The sequence below is a fragment of the Anguilla anguilla genome, chromosome 1, assembly GCF_013347855.1.
Source record: "Anguilla anguilla isolate fAngAng1 chromosome 1, fAngAng1.pri, whole genome shotgun sequence".
Classification (NCBI taxonomy): Eukaryota; Metazoa; Chordata; class Actinopteri; order Anguilliformes; family Anguillidae; genus Anguilla; species Anguilla anguilla.
In genome coordinates, this window is record NC_049201.1 from 26,512,960 (window position 1) to 26,531,505 (window position 18,546).

At 47.9% G+C, this 18,546-nt stretch overlaps 1 protein-coding gene across 22 annotated transcripts in view; it reads right to left on the bottom strand.

The window, feature by feature from the left end:
• Nucleotides 1-18,546, bottom strand: part of gphna (gephyrin a) — a 94,335-nt gene that overhangs the window by 58,201 nt on the left and 17,588 nt on the right. For all 22 annotated transcript variants that reach the window (XM_035428657.1, XM_035428674.1, XM_035428599.1 and 19 more), the window contains exon 2: nucleotides 3,423-3,501. In XM_035428657.1, coding sequence (XP_035284548.1) covers nucleotides 3,423-3,501 — 79 coding nt within the window. The remainder of the gene's footprint in view (nucleotides 1-3,422; nucleotides 3,502-18,546) is intronic.

Below are 18,546 nucleotides of genomic sequence, written 5' to 3' on the forward strand. Positions count from 1 at the left end.
TGACATTTGATTTGATTATAAAAAAAGACTAAATAGAGCCGGTACAGAGCAGAAGTTTTAAGCACATGTCCTCGTGAAACCTCGGTGTGTATTTTAATCTGGAATCTACGACACATGTTAATCATATTTAGAGAAACGTTTTTGTGCTCAGTTGAAAAGCAAATCCATAATTATGCTGCAGGCGTGTGGAGCCAAAAACGAATGAAATCATTATTATGATTGCGCACTGCTAAAAAGTACCAGGTTTCACTGTATAAACATTATATTATACCAGTTCACGGACTGAACGAAGTGCTAAAATAAAATGTGCTCGGATACACAAAACCCCTTGAATTTTTGTGAAGCGGAGGACTTTCTGCTTTTGCCTCCATTTGTTAGTGTGCAAGTTTAAATAAACCAACATTTATATGACAAACACTCACGATTTTGCAGTGTGTCGTTAGCGTTTTGACTTTTTCAGCATGTCGAACATACAAAATCTTTAGAAATTTTATTTCTAATTTTCATAGCTGAATTACCCATCATTTATTTCTTTTTTACTAGCACCTGCCATTTCAAATCATATTCTTTTACCTGACCATTTCATTTAGCATGAGAGAGAACGAAGTGGAGCTTGAAATGACATACAACGTAAAACGAAAAAACAAATAAAAAAAAAGTTGGTAAGCAATAAAAATAAAACCTGGTGATATCCATTCACGGTCCGAGAGAGAGGTTAACAATGTAGTCACCTACGCTTTTGACATTAGCATTATTGCCGGCAACAGCTAGGAGGGAAAAAAAATCTGTAATCATTAAAAAAGGTCTGCGGTGTGACAATACGTTTTATTAAGACTGAACATGGTAAGGGACCCTTGATTTGCAGCAGGGGGCTGACAAGGTTGCCAGATTGAGAGAATCTGATTAGGAAGACTGCCAGGAGGTTAACTACCCTGCTTCTAGTAAGTGCCAGGGGACCTTTAATGACCACACTGAGTCAGGACCTTGATATACTGTCATCTGCAAGAATTCCCTTTCAGTAGAATGTCCCAATTGCTGTGCAAGTTTTAAATTTCTACTTGCATTGGAAGGGGAAAGCGCCCTCTGCTGGTTATTCAATGAAAAAGAATTTCCTGCAGCAATCCTGGATTTCCCATGTCTCATCCAAGCAGCCACCCAGCCCAGAGCTGCTTGTCTTCAGGAATTTGGAAGGACAAGAGCACAGTGTAGCTGGTGGAAATTTTATGTGCCAAATTCTATGAGATCAAACCCATTTCTATAATATTACATTCAAACTGCACTACTTTCAGAACATTTCTATAATATTACATTCAAACTGCACTACTTTCAGAACAATTATTAATATGAATACTTTAAGTTTAAATATGATTTCTTTAAGCTAATAACAGTTTACCTTAATTTACCTTTCTATTTAAAATATATTTGCCTATCTCATGATGCACCCAGATGGTCTGTCAGGTGCCAGCAGTCTACTTGTGTCAGCTGCGCAACCAGTAAAGTCATTTGCACAGTGCACAGTGAAAAGCAGTGGAATGCACAGTGGAAAGTAGTGGAATGCACAGTGGAAAGTAGTGGAATGCTCAGTGAAAAGCAGTGGAATGCACAGTGGAAAGTAGTGGAATGCACAGTGAAAAGCAGTGGAATGCACAGGTATTGAACAAATACCTGTCCCTGAATACACACACATTCCCTGTGGATAAAGACCACGCATTCTAAATTTCACACCAAAAATGATACGAATGTGTCAATAGTTATTGCTTAGGCTAATTTCACGTAGCCATCAATGTAGCACAGACACTTTTATTAATTGTAACCGGATCGATGTTTTAACATTTTTTCTGGCAAAAACTGGCCCAGCTGCGGAACAGCAATGCATCGGCGCGCGTCGTCGCGGGGCAGGGAGGGGCCCCCGACTCCCACCGGGCTCACACCAACCCCCCCCCCCCCAGCCGGAGGACGACGGACCGCGCGTCGTTCGCCGCGATTTATACGGCGGTATTTTTATCTCAGGGTAATCTGTAATATTGACAAGGGACTTTACAAGCGGATCCGCCCGAAGCGACAGTCTGACGCAAGAGCATCCGGGCGGAACGCCGCTCAGCTCACCCACTCAAATGGACTTTTGGGGGAGGGTGGGGGTGGGGGTGGGGGTGGGCTGCAAGCGGAGATTCGGAGGGAGAGGTACGAGGACGCTGTCGCGGGGAGGGAGATGGAAAAGCGTGTGTAGGCGGAACAAAAAAAAAAAAGAAAAAAAAAAAAAGCCTGTTTTTATGACTCCGCTACCGGTCATTAAAAGCTCGTTATTCCAACACTCCAGAAAAATTTGGCGGAGGAAGGGTAGGAGGCAAAAACTGTAAATAAGCAGCGTGTTCTTTATCCCGCGGAAGGGGGAGTCGGTTCACACGACAGAGACGAGTGTCGGAGCCCCGCAGAGGGGCAGTCCTCCTGAGCGTATCGTATGGCTCGTGTCTACACACAGCATTATCAAATCACCGCTCGTTATGCGCTACTGGCTCCCAAATAAGGTTAGTTTCATCACTTCAGAGAAAGCTTGGGCAGAACTCCCTCACCACAGCCAGGATCCCTCCATCTAGACCACAGTATTACTTATTACCTCAAATTATGGACATCACTCATTAGTTATATTAGCTAGTACAATATTAATATTAATTATATTAGTAACAATACAAACATATCTAAAATACACTTCCTTCAGGCATTTTAAGCCCATACAAATAGTAAAATGTTAAATCACTATGCACAGTTCTCATAGAATCCCTCCTGAACTAGTATGTGCTCTGATGAAGTTGAATTAAGATAATTAAGATATACTGTGTAGAATATGTGTACCTAAACATAATCCTACCTACCTGACAGATCTGCCACTGTAACCCATGGACCCTGACTTGGAGCTAAAGGGGGACACTTTTTAAAATTCCATTGTTTTTCTCCCTCTTTAGAGAGCCAGAATATGTGTGTGTGTGTGTGTGTGTGTACGTGTGCACGTGTATATGCATGTCTAAAAACACAGTAGAAAAAATGAAATATTAAAAAAATATATAGTATAGTGTAAATTAATAAATGCACCTCCTTTGTCAGGTGCTTGTTTTTTCAGGCATATCATGAACACCTGACTAGTTGAGTCACTATTGCTCACTATTGGGGTTAGTCGGAATATAATGTAGTACCCAAACAAAAAATACCCAAACAATAAATAATTAAATAAATCTGAAGCTCTTCCTTTCTGGGTGAAACTCTGACTGGTAGCATGTGGAGGGGAGGAAGAAAGGAGGAAGTTGTATAGAGGCGGACCTGGGAGGGATCTCGTTCTTCCCTCTTCACGGGATGAAACATGTTGAAGACGTGCATCCGTACACCGAGTAAGTGAACGCACGGCAACGCGGGCCATTTAGGGTACTCACAGGGAGGGGTCGTGCACAAGGTCTTTGAGGTTGATTCCGCTGCGGTCCTCCGCAAGGTTCCTGAAGCAGCTGTCGCTCACTGCGCAAACAAGAAGGAGAGAGAAAAAGAGAGAGAGAGAGAGAGAGAGAGAAAGAGAAAAAGGTGTGGAGTGAGAAAGGGTTGCGGCCTGAGCCCAGTCGCTTTTTAAAAACGCCTCCCTGTCAACAGCTCGGCCAAGATATTGGAACAAATCCGCAGCCCCCGGTGTCAGTTGATGTGACGATTAAATTAAATTCCATCGCTGGGCAAGGTGACGGGCTCCTGCGGTGACCCCACAGAAAATTGACTACAACAAAAATCCAATTCTGCTCGGGAAATACTGCCAGAACCGGGCCCTGGCAGTTAACCTAGAATAGACAAAAAATGCATGTTTTAAATGCTGCAGGAAACATCGAGCGCTCAGGGCAAAGTACTCAAACTTATTGGGGAAATACCAGGAAAGAATCACAACGCAGCTGAACCGAAAGCCGAGTGCCCTCACCTAGCTTGTACGAGGACAAACTGCCCAACACCCACTCACACCGATCGGCTTTCCCAAAACGCCTTGAAATGCCGAATAATTTCAACCAAGTTAGAACGCGAAACAAATCATATTATATCATATTTTGCTAGCAAATAACATTATGACAAAGACATGGCACACTCTGGCCTTTAGTACTGGACACCACAAGCAAAACAAGGATGTCCAGAGAGGACAGGTGGTACAGTACCAGCATACCGATCAGCAAGAAGAATGAGATGGAGCTTCACTTTATTTTCAATTGTGATACAGTGGAATCAGAAATATACATTTCACATAAATAAAATGTACATTTCTCCCCTGATTCAATTGGCTAAAAAATAGTTCCCTCCCTCTCCACCTCAGCTGATGTGTGGTGAGCGTTCTGGCACAAAATGGCTGCCATGCATCACCCAGGTGGGTGCTACACATTGGTGGTGGCTGAGGTGAGTTTCCCCTGATCACTGTAAAGCACTTTGAGCGTCTGGAAGTGCGCTATATAAATGCAATGTTTCGTTCGTTAACTAATTTCCAAATTAGCTGACCCTCTAGGCCACTGACAAAAGGCTAATTCTCCAGTGTGAGGACGAGACAGACATGGCATGTCGCAAGGTGTCTCAACCAGAGCCACAACCAGAGGGATGCCAACAGTGTCTGTTGGGCCCCGAGTTTTGTTTGTGTGTTTATTTTGTGTGTCCTCATATGCAATACAGGCTTTATTTGAAGTGTAGCAATATTGGAAAACCCTGTGGTAATTTCCAGGGCGAACTGTGAGCCAGGTGGACTGATTCCCCATCACGGCAATTTCTGTACTCTGACACCATCTCTATCCGTACATCTCTGCTTTCTCCCTATCTCAAAGTAAAAAGGAAAGTTTAAACATTCAAAAGTACAGCAGACTGTCTGCTCTACTTTATAAAACAAATGGATTAATAAAATGCAATACAATTACAGCACCTGTGTGAGAACTATATTTGTGTTCGAATACATTTCTACTGCAATCTTTGCCATGATGAGAGAGAAAGACAGAGAGAGTGAGCTTTTGCATAGAATACAGGGATGTGTAATTTTCTTCAAGTGCTTGTCCTACCAATCTGAGAATTTGTTCTGAATTTGAGAGGCAAAGAGAGAAGACAAGAACAGAGAGTGACAGTACAACAAAGCCAGATTCAGAGTCAGAGCTTGAGGCAAGGAGATGCACTACATTTTCTAAAGTATGTGGGCACCTGAACACGACACCCATATGTATTTGTCGAAAATCTAATTCCAAAACCACGACCATTAATATAGTAAAGAGGGGGGGCCCTCTTCCCTCTTCTGGGAAGGCTTTCCAATAGACTTTGGAACATGGCTGAGGGGATTTGCTTCAATTCAGCCACAAGAGCATTAGTGAGGTTGGGCACTGATGTTGGGTGTAAGGCCTGGCTCGCAGTCGGCATTTCAATTCATTCCAAAGGCAATGCCAAAGGCATTTGATGGGGTTGCGGTCAGGGCTCTGTGCAAGCCGGTCACGTTCTTCACCGCCAAACTCAGCAAACCATTTCTTTATGGACTCTGCTTTGTGCACGGGGGCACTGCATGCTGAAACATGAAAGAGCCTTCTCCAAAATGTTGCCACAAAGTCGTAAGTGCACAATTCACTCGAATGTCATTGCATGCTGCAGCATTAAGATTTCCCTTCACTGAAACTAAAGGACCTAGCCCAAACCATGAAAAACAGCCTCAGACAATCATTTCTCCACCACCAAACTTTACAGTTGGCACTATTTGGGCCAGTACAATTGGCACGATGCATTCCACCAAGCCCAGATTTGTCCATCAGACTGCCAGATAGTGAAGCGTGATTCTTCACTGTTTCGTGTTTCGTGTTTCGACTGCTGGACTCCAATGGTGGTGTGCTTTACACCACTCCAGCCGACGCTTGGCATTGCGCATGGTGAACTTGGGTTTGTGTATGGCTGCTCAGCCATGGAAGCTCTTGACGAACAGTACTTGAGCTGACGTTGTTTCCAGAGGTAGTTTGGAACTCTGTAATGGGCGTTGCAACCGAGGACAGATGATTTTTACGCTCTACAGCTGAGCTGTTGTTGCTCCTATGCGTTTCCACATAGGAATAACAGCACTTACAGTTAGTTGACTGGGGCAGCTCTAGCAGGGCAGAAATGTGACAAACTGATTTGGTTGGAAAGGTGGCATCCTATGACAGAGCCATGCAACTGCCAGTCTACTGCCAATGTTTGTCAGTGGAGATCACATGGCTGTATGTTTGAATTTTATACACCTGTTAGCAATGGGAGTGGCTTGAATAGCCGAAAAACAGTAATTAGACAGGGTGTCCACATATTTTTGGAAATGTAGAGCACATCGGACCATCATCAAACAAAAAAATACATATTTCCAAAGATTTCCATATTTCCATACTGACAGTCGGAGAGGCAGAGTTTAGAAAAGGTGGGAGGAGCGCACTGTCTGAATCTTTTTCAGACGCGATCTTCAGATTTATGACAAACACCTCTGCTGCGCACACCACCCCCATCCCCGCCCCGCCCCCCACCCAGATGTCACACCACAAACGCCACGCCCTCACGGGCACAGGCAAGCGGCGTTTCCTCAGACTCCCCCCTCGCCCGAACGACGACCTCCACCTCCGCCTCCGCCGTCGTCCGAGCGTTCTCCACGTCTCCCGGCAACGGCGAGCCTGACCACCACCTCCCCCCACCCCCCCCACTCCCCCACCCCCACGCCCCCCCCACTGCTGGTCGTGATCATTCATCATTCCCTCCGTGGAGCTATGTTTAATTAAGACTGCAGCGCCCCCCCCCCCCCCCCCCCCGCCCCTTTCCGAAAAACGCCCAACCGAAGGCCGCTTCTGTCCTTGTCGGGACGCCGCCCGTCAGAGAGGGGGAAAGGCTGCGCGCGGCGCGTTAGCCGAATGGCGGCGAGTCGGGGCGTCGACCCGCGCTCTCCATTTTAACAAATGACAAGCGGCTGACATTCGCTGGCGGGCGTTGGCGGCTCAAGCGGGGTGGCGGAGTGGACAGAGCCAGGCAGGTTAGGGGGAGAAACGTAACGCTTGCTTCATAATTGCGGCATTCCCTCGGATTCTCCCCCCCCCCCCCCCCCCCCACCCCCAACCCCCACCCCACAGCCCCACAAATCTCTCTCTCTCTCCACCCTGCTAACCCTTGATCTAAAAATAGCCCCCGCTTCACTGCAGGAAGCAGCGGCACTGATCCACCCACGGAGGAGAAACTTAACAGCGCTCTCTTACAGAGATCTCTGTGTGTGTGTGTGCGTGTATGTGTGTGTGTGTGTGCGTGCGTGCACGCGCGTATGTGTGTGTGTGTGTGTGTGCTGGGAGACCAAGTGAATTACCTCCTCAGACAGGGGAATTCCTGGCAGGAATAAGTGGAGTGGACATATGGAAACCCTCACCTGTGCTCCCCATCTCTCTCTCCCTCTCTCTCTCTCTCTCTATCTCTCTATCTCTCTCTCAAGCACACACATGCACACAATCGCTCACGTAGACGTAGACACACACACACACACACACACACACACGCACGCACGCTCTCCTGTTCCCGGTGCGGTAGGAATTAAATTAGAGCCGCTGTACACGCTCACTTAGCAAAGCAGAGGGAGGCACGAGGAAACAGGGACAAAAGAAAGAAAGGAGAAAAGGGGGAACGCAAAGGTGTGGGGGGGGATGGAAGGAGGGAGAAAGAGAAAGAGAGCGAGAGACTAAGAGAGGGAGGGCCAGAGAGAGAGAGAGAGAGAGATCTGACTGCGGTTGGAACGGGCTTCAAAGGAATATTAATGTCGCCAGTGTATGAAGATGGAGCTCGAGCCCTCCCGTGCAGGAGCGGAAGACAGAGGGGGAGAGGGAAGGGGAGAAAGAGAGAAAGAAAGAAAGGAGAAAAGAAGGAGAACGAGAACGAGATCCCGCTCCTTCGCCCTCTCTGCTGTTCTTTCGGTGTGCCGGCGGGCGGCTCGCCACGGGGAACAGGCTGCTCCTTTTTCAGGTCACGCAGAAGCTCACGGTGGGGAGGGGGGGGGCAGGGGGGGGGGGGGGGCTAGCGCTTTAAAACCACCGCGTGAACCAATTAACATGACTCGTAAGAGACCGACTGATTACACGAGATAAATAAATAAATAAAACTTTCTAATTACATTTTTTTTAAAACTCCCACGGCTCTTGCGGCCGTAGCCTTAGCGTAGCCGTTCGTGTGTTAACCGCTGTGGAAAAAAACGTGCGGTTCGTAAACGGTCATAACGTCTGTTCGCGCAAAGGTCCGACAGCACTAGAACGAGAACTGAAGCACGCGTAGCTTCGAGCAAACTCAGGTCCGACCACACCAAACAAACAGACCACTCTCTTTAAAAAAAAAAAAATTTTTTGTGAAATTTTCCTTTTCTCTGGCGATGTGGAATGCCCGGCACATAGACGCAGGCCAGGACAATGAAACGGGGGACATCCTGATGTAATGGCCGACAGAGTCTTTCCGCCGGCTCTCTGCAGCTAGCGCGGTCGGGATTTGATCCTAAAACTGACGCGCGTTACTATCCAGCGCCTCAGCTTGACGGGTCACTCAGGAGCACCCCCCAACTGTCAGACTAAAGGGGGGGGGGTGCGAGCCCTAATTTTCACCCGACCCCCCCCCCCCGCTCAAAGGGAACACTCTGTCCCACCACCAGTCCCACTCCCGCATTGCAGACTCCGTACCAGACCGCGGGTCCCATCCACAAGCTGGAACAGTACCAGTCCAGCAGCTCCAACCAAATCAAAAAACAACATCCACCCCTGCCCCCCCCCCCCCTCCCAACTTGCAACACAACCACTCTCTCCACACTTTCAAAATGACACCTAGATCACTAGGTGAAATCATCGTGATTGCAAGATTAAGTATCCCAAAATAAACCTGTAAATCAGAGGTGAGCAATGAGGGCTGTGTCCATTCCTGGTTTCTATGGCAACTTCTGACCTTAATTACTCAATTAGGCCAAACATTTAAGCCATCTGACATTTGAACCACATTTCTTGATAAGTGCATAAATGACAGTCAAAGACTGTTCTTGCATCCCAATATGAAATATTACAGTGATCTAATCTACGACTTCAAGTGAGCCAGTGTTGGTGTATACAGTCAAATAGCCAGTGTAACCGGTGGAAACAAAAAAACTGCAAACATACCAGCCCTGTTAGGACTGGAATTGCACACCCCTACCGTGCATTCTCCTACTCTCTACTTGGCTCTGTACCGTATCTTTATTCGCTCATTTTATCAAATAAAAAAATAGTTTTACTCTCCTGTTTTCCTGTATCCACTGGACCTACTAAAAAAGTTTGAGGAAGGCAAAAAACAAGACCAGCGTAAATTTGTCTGTGTAATTTCTATTTCAGCATCGAGATGCCTTCAGATGGTATTTTCCCAGGGTATGGGGGGGGAGGGGGGGGGCATCCCTCTCAACACCGGTCAGCCCTGCCGGCTCCGCGGAGGCGCTCCAACCGCGCCGTGCCGAGCCCTGGCGCCGGGGGCGAGGAGCAGAAGGCGTCTGAGCTCCCGTCGCCCCAGCTCCCGTGCCGTCGGCGCCGGCAGACAGACAGCCTCCCCCGTCCTCCTCCTCCTCCTCCTCCTCCCCCGTCCTCCTGCCGCGGGGTTCCTTCTACGCCGCCGGCGGCGGCTCGGCCGTCTGGCCCGGGAGACGCGGCCACGCCTCGCGCCCGTCGCGGGCTCTCGTTCGTACGCCGCACCTCGACGCATCCGCACCCGATGCCTAGACCTCTCACCGCAAACCAAAGGCACAAGAGCCAAACACAGGCTAACAGCTTTCACCAGAGATAGCTAAAAAACATGAAGGCCATTTACTGTATGACATGACATGACATGACATCACAACCCATACCGTAACAAAGGCATGATGAACAGAAGAGGCCATTCAGCCCAACAGCGCTCAGTTTGCCTACACATTAGATAGTACAGTAAGTAGCACCATATCTTTAAAACCCGTAGAGTCTCTGCTTCTACTACATGACCTGATAAACTATTCCACACAGTGACTACTCTCGGTGTGAAAAAATATTTTCAAACGTCTATTCAGAATTTACCTTTCGCCAATTTCCATTAATTTTACTAAGCATGCGTACAGTTAAAAAGGAGAAGCACCGTTTGAATACCGCCGTTTCCCAGGGATTCCTTAGAATTTGGTGCACAATAAAACCGAAAGAAAAGCAGAAATCATCATTGATCAAACACGCTCATTATGCAGCAACCCCCCCCCCCCACGACCCCCGCCCCTGTGTGTTCGACCAAATTCCAGATTCTGATCCTAAAAAAACTGACCCCGGAGGCGATGGGTAGTCGGACAGGAGTTTTTGGGATGAGGTTAACCTGCTTCTTGGGAGCTGACCGAGAGACAAATAAAAGGAGGAAAAAACTAGAAATACCGCCTTGCGGTTGTATGCCTCCGCCAACCAAGGCAAAAACGTGTTGTGTGAGGTCACAGTGACCTTGACCTTTGACCACCAAAATCTCATCAGTTCATCCTTGAGTCCAAGTGGACGTTTGTGCCAAATTTGAAGAAATTCCCTCAAGGCGCTCCTGAGATTTCTCCTTCAGGAGAATCGGGAAGGACGGATGGACGGACGGACGGACAGAAGGACAGACGGACGGACAACCCAAAAACATAATGCCTCCGGCCACGGCTGTGCCGGTGCGGAGGCATAAAAAAACAGTACTTAACTGCAATGAATCAGTTTCTTAATTACTTACCACAATAGACTTGTTTTGTGGGGGGAAAAATGTCTCATGACAAAAAAGTAAAATATAGCAACAGCAATAATGAAAGATGGCCTAATCAAATATCGTATCTTAGCAACCTGGCTAATGAGTGGAGGAGCTGAGGGATTGGAGGAGGGGGGCTTTGCCAAACCTCACACCCCCTCCCTGGAACCACCTTCCGGCTCTACAGTCTCCACACCACCTCCTCATACTATGCACTATATACCACCTCCTCATATTATACATTATATACCACCTCCTCATACTAAGCACTATATACCACCTCCTCATACTATACACTATATACCACCTCCTCATACTATACACTATATACCACCTCCTCATACTATACACTATATACCACCTCCTCATACTATACACTATATACCATCTCCTCATACTATACACTATATAACACCTCCTCATACTACGCACTATACACCACCTCCTCATACTATGCACTATATACCACCTCCTCATACTACACACTATATACCACCTCCTCATACTATACACTATATAACACCTCCTCATACTACACACTATATACCACCTCCTCATACTATACACTATATAACACCTCCTCATACTATACACTATACACCACCTCCTCACTGTACACTATATACCACCTCCTCATACTATACACTATATAACACCTGCTCATATTATACACTATAGACCACCTCCTCATACTATACACTATATACCATCTCCTCATACTATACAATATACACCACCTCCTCATACTATACACTACATACCACCTCCTCATACGATACACTATAGACCACCTCCTCATACTATACACTGTATACCACCTCCTCATACTATACACTATATACCACCTCCTCATACTATACACTATATACCACCTCCTCATACTAAGCACTATTTATCACCTCCTCATACTATACATTATATACCACCTCCTCATACTCCTTCACTCCCTGTTGAAGAACCTGACTGCCATACCACAACGTGATCTATTGCCTGCCTGAGTGTGTGAGCCAAGTGACTGTACTGTAATGTCTGTGACCATGTGACTGTGTGGCCAGAGAGTGAGTGAGAGAGGGACAGATAAAGAAGCAGGAGAGAAAGAGCAGGAGGGAAGGAATAGAGTGGTAGGGGAAAGATAATGAGACAGACATGGAGAGGGGAGGGAGGGAGAGAGAGGGAGAGTGAGGAGAGAGAGAGAGAGAGAGAGGGAGGGAGAGAGTGAGAGAAAGAGAGGGGGAGAAAGAGAATGTAAGGTCAGCTCTACTCAAGGTTGACGTACAAATCAGTGACAAGTACACACGGAACCTGAGGCTGACCGTAAGCAGCAGCTGTGCAGGGGGAACGATACAATCCTAATCTGTAAACCGCATTTTCAAAGGCCTTTCCCGGCACATCCCTCCACATCCCTCCACATCCCTCCTTCCAGATTAGCATTTTGGGGAAAAAAAGAAGCCATTTATAAACGCAGAACCATGGAACGAATTGACTTCCATTGACTTAAATCACTGAAATCTAATTTAGGTGTCTTACGTAACATGGGAGGAGGCCAGCGATGCACGTGCAGCGTTTGAGGATTACAGAAAACACGATATTAAAGACTGACTGCCAGCCTGCATTGCAGCTGCGCAGTAACCACAGTCCCGCTGTAGTGGCGCTGCAACGTGGCTGCGCTGCGGTGGCGCTCCGACCGCATTTTTCCACTGCAGCGGTGCCGTAACCACGGTTACACTGCATCACTGGCGTGTTACAATGCAGCAGCGGCGCTGCAAACGAGGTTCCAGAACAGCTTCCGTGTCGTACAGACGGATCGACTACAGCAGCTGTGCCGTATCCGCGGCGACGCCGTCGCTACGACGCTTCCGACCGCAGCCCAACGAGGGCAGGTAGCGAGGCTTCCTCGAACCCCTGAGGGCGGAACGTGGCCAGCCCGGTGACACGGGGACAAGGCCCGGTCACTCCGGTGCACAGAAACCCGCGCGGAATGTTCCGGAATGGAGAATCAGACGGCTTTTCTTTCCGAAGATATGCACCCAGACGTTCAGCCAGATTTGGGACAGCCAGCTTTGGCTTGAAAACTACCTCAATACTGTGCCACTGAGGATTATGCTGCACGGTGTAATTGAAGTTTAATTGAATTCGTCCCTGTTGAGTAAACATATAAATGCACAAATAAAACTCCAGGAGCAGGATGGAGGCAGATTGGACGGATAATATCTGGAGGTACGGGAAGTGAAACGGATCCTGGCTGGAGTGTTGATACTTACGAAACCCGTTAACACAAGTCGCACCAACTGACACAGTATGCATCTATGTATACACACAGAAATTGGCTCGCATTCACGCCCATACGTGTATTTGCAAAAAACACGCAAACACATTCTCAACGCACGTTTACTCATTTACATTCAAACACACACACTCTCACACACACGCACATGCACAAACACATGCACGCACATACCTGGGCCCTTTTCAAAAAATTCTAATTAGCGTGAAAACATTAAACTGTCCCGTACTCCATAAACCACGCAGCTCAACGTAAAGGGCGTCCCATATGGATGTTTTATTCAGCGCCTTATAAATATTGAAGACGCTTGCTAACAAAGCCGCTGAAGGAAGAGGAGCATTGTGGGTAAAGGGGACGCTTCCATTTTGCGAAACGTGTCTTTTCCGCCCGAAAAACCTCCAGCCCCTTTTCCCCCCACCTCAGACTTGACTCCACCCCCTTTCCCCTTTCCCACTCTCCTGTTTCATTCCCTTCTCTCACTCTCACTCCATTCTCATCCCCTCCTCTCTCCTCCCATCCATTCTCGGCCCCTCCCCTCGGCTGTGCCCTCCACACTTCCCTCTCGCGCTACCCCACCCCCCGCCCCCACCCCCACCCCCACCCCAACCCCAACTCTCCTCCCTTTTGAGCTTTCATCCTCCCATCTCTCCACCTCTCTCTCTCTCTCTGCCCTCCTCCGTACGTTCGGGGCGAGGTGCAGGCGCCGCGGTCTCGCCCCTCTCAGGGAGGGGTCACGGCGACTCCGGCTACGCGGCGTCGCCCTCCCGCCCAAAGCGAGGCCGGGGCCCGTGCGCGCGCTGCCGAAACCGACAGGCACCGCACCGTTCCGGAGGGGCCCGCGGGGAGCTCTGGGGGGACGAGGAGTGACGCAGGTTTCCCGAGCTGCCACCCACCCCGGCGAACGAAACGCGCGCATGAATAATTCAGCTCTCCTTCCTTTGTCTTTTTTTTAATCCTCGCAATTAGCTTCTTCTTCTTTTTTTTTTCTTCCCCCGGTACAAACAAAAAAAATAAAAGAAAGCGACGGAGGCTTGACGCTGGCACGCACGCCCGCCTGAGCCGCCGCCTACGCTGGAGACGGCAGAAAGGGGCGGGGGGGGTGGGGGTTTACGGGTCAGACAGAGGGCGGTCGCACTGGCGAAACCCTCGACGGAACCCACGGCGTGCCCGGGGGGGCGCCTCTTTCGCCTCCCGTCGCGTCTGCGGGCGCGCGCTGTACGCGTGAGCTATCGACGACGCCGCCGACACGCGCGAGAGAGGAGCGAACGCGCTTCAGCCGAGCGGAGACGGGCCTGCCAACACCTGGGGAAAGAAAAAAAAAAAAGATAAAAGTAACAGAAAAAATATATAAATCACGAAGCAATTTCCTGTGGAAAAACTAGCGAAGCGTGAGCTATTCATCCGTACTTCATCATATTAGGGCCCGGGCCGCGAACCCCGCGAATCTCTCTCATTGGCGGATTTATAGATCGCCGTCAAGGAAGGTTGACTCCTTTCCCGTCTGGGGCCCGAACGGTAATTCGGAGAGACACGGCGCAGCTGATCCCACTTCTGACACCGTTACCTCACTGTCAAAGACAGGGGGGGAGAGCCACACCTGCACACTGCAGTGGCAAGAAACCTTGGGAGCGCCAGAGATACCTCCACTCCCCCCCCCCCCCCCACGTATCTGAACCTCGGTCATCCAACCTGAGCAACGGTTACGACAAATTAACGCACGACGATCCTGGACTTTGATCCTGAGGTTGTCGCCGTTTCACGTCACCAAGGTAACGGGGTTTGCCTAGCACAAGAACACGAGAACCATCAAAAGGGGTGCGCAAGTCATGCCGCCCATCATTTAGCCTCTGTCAGTATAAAAATGATTATTTTATTATGATGTCATCAATCAAAATTGTTGGGGAGGGGTCAAAATCCAGGAGCAACAAGTGCCAGTCACCCAGTCACCACTTCAGTGCAATTCACATCCGTGAAAAACACGATCCCCAGAAACGCTTCAGATGTACTGCGAAACGCTGACAAAGGTCCAATGTTTTGATGTGTGGTTTTTTAGAAGCAGCGGACTACTTATCCCTTTATCAATAGTTCATTTTCAAACAAGAATAGACTTCTTTTTTTTTAAATGATGGTGGACAGTCTTACCCTCCCTTTGTAATTTTTTCCCCACTTTATTCAGACAGGGGGAAAAGCGGAGAGGGTCACAGACAGAGATGGGATCAAAGTACAGAAAGTATCACAGCCAGGAAATCAATCCCCTGCCAACATGGGGTATTTCTATACGTGTTTGAGAGCAGCCCTATGAACTGCGCCACACGTATCCCCAAATACCAAACGGCTTTGCAGGAAAACTGCTCATTCGCCTCAAACCCTAAATACACATGCGCATTTACAAGGGGACTTGGGTAAAGTAATGGCGTTACATTTCGCCAAAACGGTGTAACATCTGGAGCCCAAGCGCTCAAGCTCGTAGACGACGGCGTTCGAGCCTCGAGCGTCCTCGTGTTCCGGATTCACGCGGAGCGAGCCCTTCGCCCGCATCCTCCCCCCTCCCCCCTCCCCTCCCCCTTCCCCAGCAGCCCCGGAGAGAGGTCCCGTGACCCCGCGAACCTGCGGGGGCGGGTTTATTTCCCCTGGCCGCGCGGTCGTGCCGTTCGAGCGGAGGCTCCGGCTGAGCGGGGCGCCGCGGCGCTAATGAAATCGCCCGTAAGCAGCACCGCCCCCCCCAACCCTCCCAACCCCCCCCCCCGCCATCGCTTTCAACTCTCCGGACGAGCCCCGGCAATTACATTCCATTCCGGCGCCTGCTTCTCCTCCGGTCTCCCTCTCCCTGCACTAACCTGGGAGGAAAAAACACAGCGCAGTTATTACCGGAGCCCAACGTAGCGATGGCGTCGTCTTTATCAGGGAGGGGTGGGGGGGTGAGGGGGGGCACTGTTTGTGCCAAGTGGGCGTGAATCAATTTACTCGAGAAATTCTGAAAAGAAAAACACGGTTTGAACCAAGTATTTGCACTGCCAAATCTTCGGGGGGGGGGGGGGGTTGGCTTCAGGTATTATCATCATGCCTGGGTGTCGGTTGCAGGAGGTTGTCACGGATTCCGCGATTCTTTTTGGTAGTCCGGTGACTTTCCCTGTCTTCTTGCCACGATTCCCTTCGTTGTGAGTGCTTTCCGTGATTTTTTCGGCAGTTTCGGATGGTCATTGTCAACCTTAACGTACCACGAGGTCGACGGCGTGATTTGTACAAGCGTTTTAACCATATTGGCAAATGCTGGGGGAAACAAAGTGCGACTATATATCAGATCCTGGAACGCACTGGAATCAAGATTCCCGTCCTCGTCAGTTATTGCCATCAGATGTTTGATGGCTGCTGTCAACTGTGTTGATGCTGAGTGCACCTTCTCCTGTTGCAGTAACGTTATCAGTGACAACGGGTGCTCCATCAAAAACATTGCAACGTAGCCTACGACACGTAACCAAACAAAGAAATAAAAACGGACACACCGTAACCCTGTTTCATTATTTCGGTAATGCAATTTGAGCATGCTCTGTTTCTAACAATGCTCTGTTACATTAAATTTTTAAAAGCACGCTCTTTCTTTGCATGATGGACCAAAGACATGAAATGCACCAGCCTATCAATTCATTTTACTTGCATTTGTTCCTAGCGGCAACTGCCCACGGATTTTTTGAAACTTCAAGCACTTGGTAGTGTCGCAAAAGTGTTATTTCCATCGTTTCCCATCTATTAGTTAATTTATATTAGTTCATATCTATTTGTTCATTGGTCTGTCAATGTGAGTGTATTTCATACTGGAAAAAACCTCCATTCACAGAACACAAAACCTTCATGCTTGACTGTGGTTTCACTCCTCCCCTACCTGCTCTCATCAAGTTCTTTTCCAATGTAAAATTTCCTCACAGATTACATATTTTGACAAGAATTAAAAATGCACCCAGATGCTATGTGTATCCTATGTGTGGACGTAGGCGCCAACTTATGACAATGATTGGGGGTGCTCAACTGACAACACAAAAATCTCAGACTCCACACTCCCCTTTATAAGGCTTCATAGGTAGCATGAGCTAATGCAGGTTGTATGTCAAATAGCATACAAGTACCAGACAAGTACCAGGTAACATTAGCTATGCAAGTAGGCTGGCAGTTTCAACAGACTTAGGGCGACAATAATAACCTCCTGTAAAGGCCAATGTGTCCCGTAGTAGTGTGGTGTAGTGTTTGTGTTTATGTTCAAGCCTCTACAGATCAACTTAGCCACCACTTCTGACAGAAAGCATAGCCAGAAAAGCTATGACAGAGGTCATATGCCAGTGCTTGTTCTACTAATCAGTAATGAAATAGATGTCAGACATCGCACTGTCAGACTGTCTAATTCACCTTTTGGCCATTCTCAGCCATAGAAAGCCAAAGCTCTCAGCCAGCCCTGAGAAGTTGCTTATATATATATATATATATATATATATATATAAATATTTACTTGGATAAGTGAGGTGTTTTGACTGTTGATGTTAGGTATTCAGAGTACCGAACATTAAACGATTAAAACTGCTTGATTCAGAAACATATTAAACATATTTTACTTAATCCTCAATCCACTGACAGCACCTATATTTTGAATGCACACAAACGACACAACTAAAAGCAAAGAATTTTTAAAAGCTTAAAAGGCATTTCACCCATTTCGCCTAGAGAATTATTTTTATAACAGCAGGCTACAGCTTCAGGATAGCGAGCCCATATTTCTCCAGTTATTAATCCACACTGACCAACCTAACAACCACTGCCTTGAATATCAGTTATCCCATAAGCCCCAGCTAAAACCCTCACAGCTGGCACAAAACAAGTCACTTACATTATGTCGTCGTCGTGCATATTTCCACATCAACAGCGTAGCCTGCACAGGCTACATTACATTTTTGGATAACAAATTTATCCATTCTTTTTCAAAATTTATCCTCACTTTAATTGATCTTTCCGGGCGGCGGAAGACACTTGAGTGCGCAGTTCTATGACTTGATTTTTTTAAAGGCCATATTAGTTCCTTCTCGTCACTGCCGTGCACGTAGTGACACACCGCATGCGTCACAGTAACGACATCTACTGCATCCCCGGATGGTTAACGCCTGAATGATACACACGTCCAGGCAAGAGAATAATATTTCATCTTTCCACACAGTTATTTTTATTAAACACTATTTTTTACTCAAAATTGTCTCTCTCAAATATTGGGGGGTGCTCTAGCACCCACAGAAGAGGCACCAACCTCAGGATGCCTGTGAAAGATGAAAGACTGCCCCAACCTCTTTTTCCACAAGCTTTGGTTGTACAGTAACCTGGAATAAAATGTGAGTGCAGTCTTGAAACTCTATCACAGATAATGAAATGTTAAGCCAAGCCCACTCTTAGCACTGTTTGGAACGGTCCCAGTGGTCCTACACTTAACCAAGTCACTGTTGAGCTGGAGGGGGGCTGCCGAACCTTCTCACAGGAATTGCTAT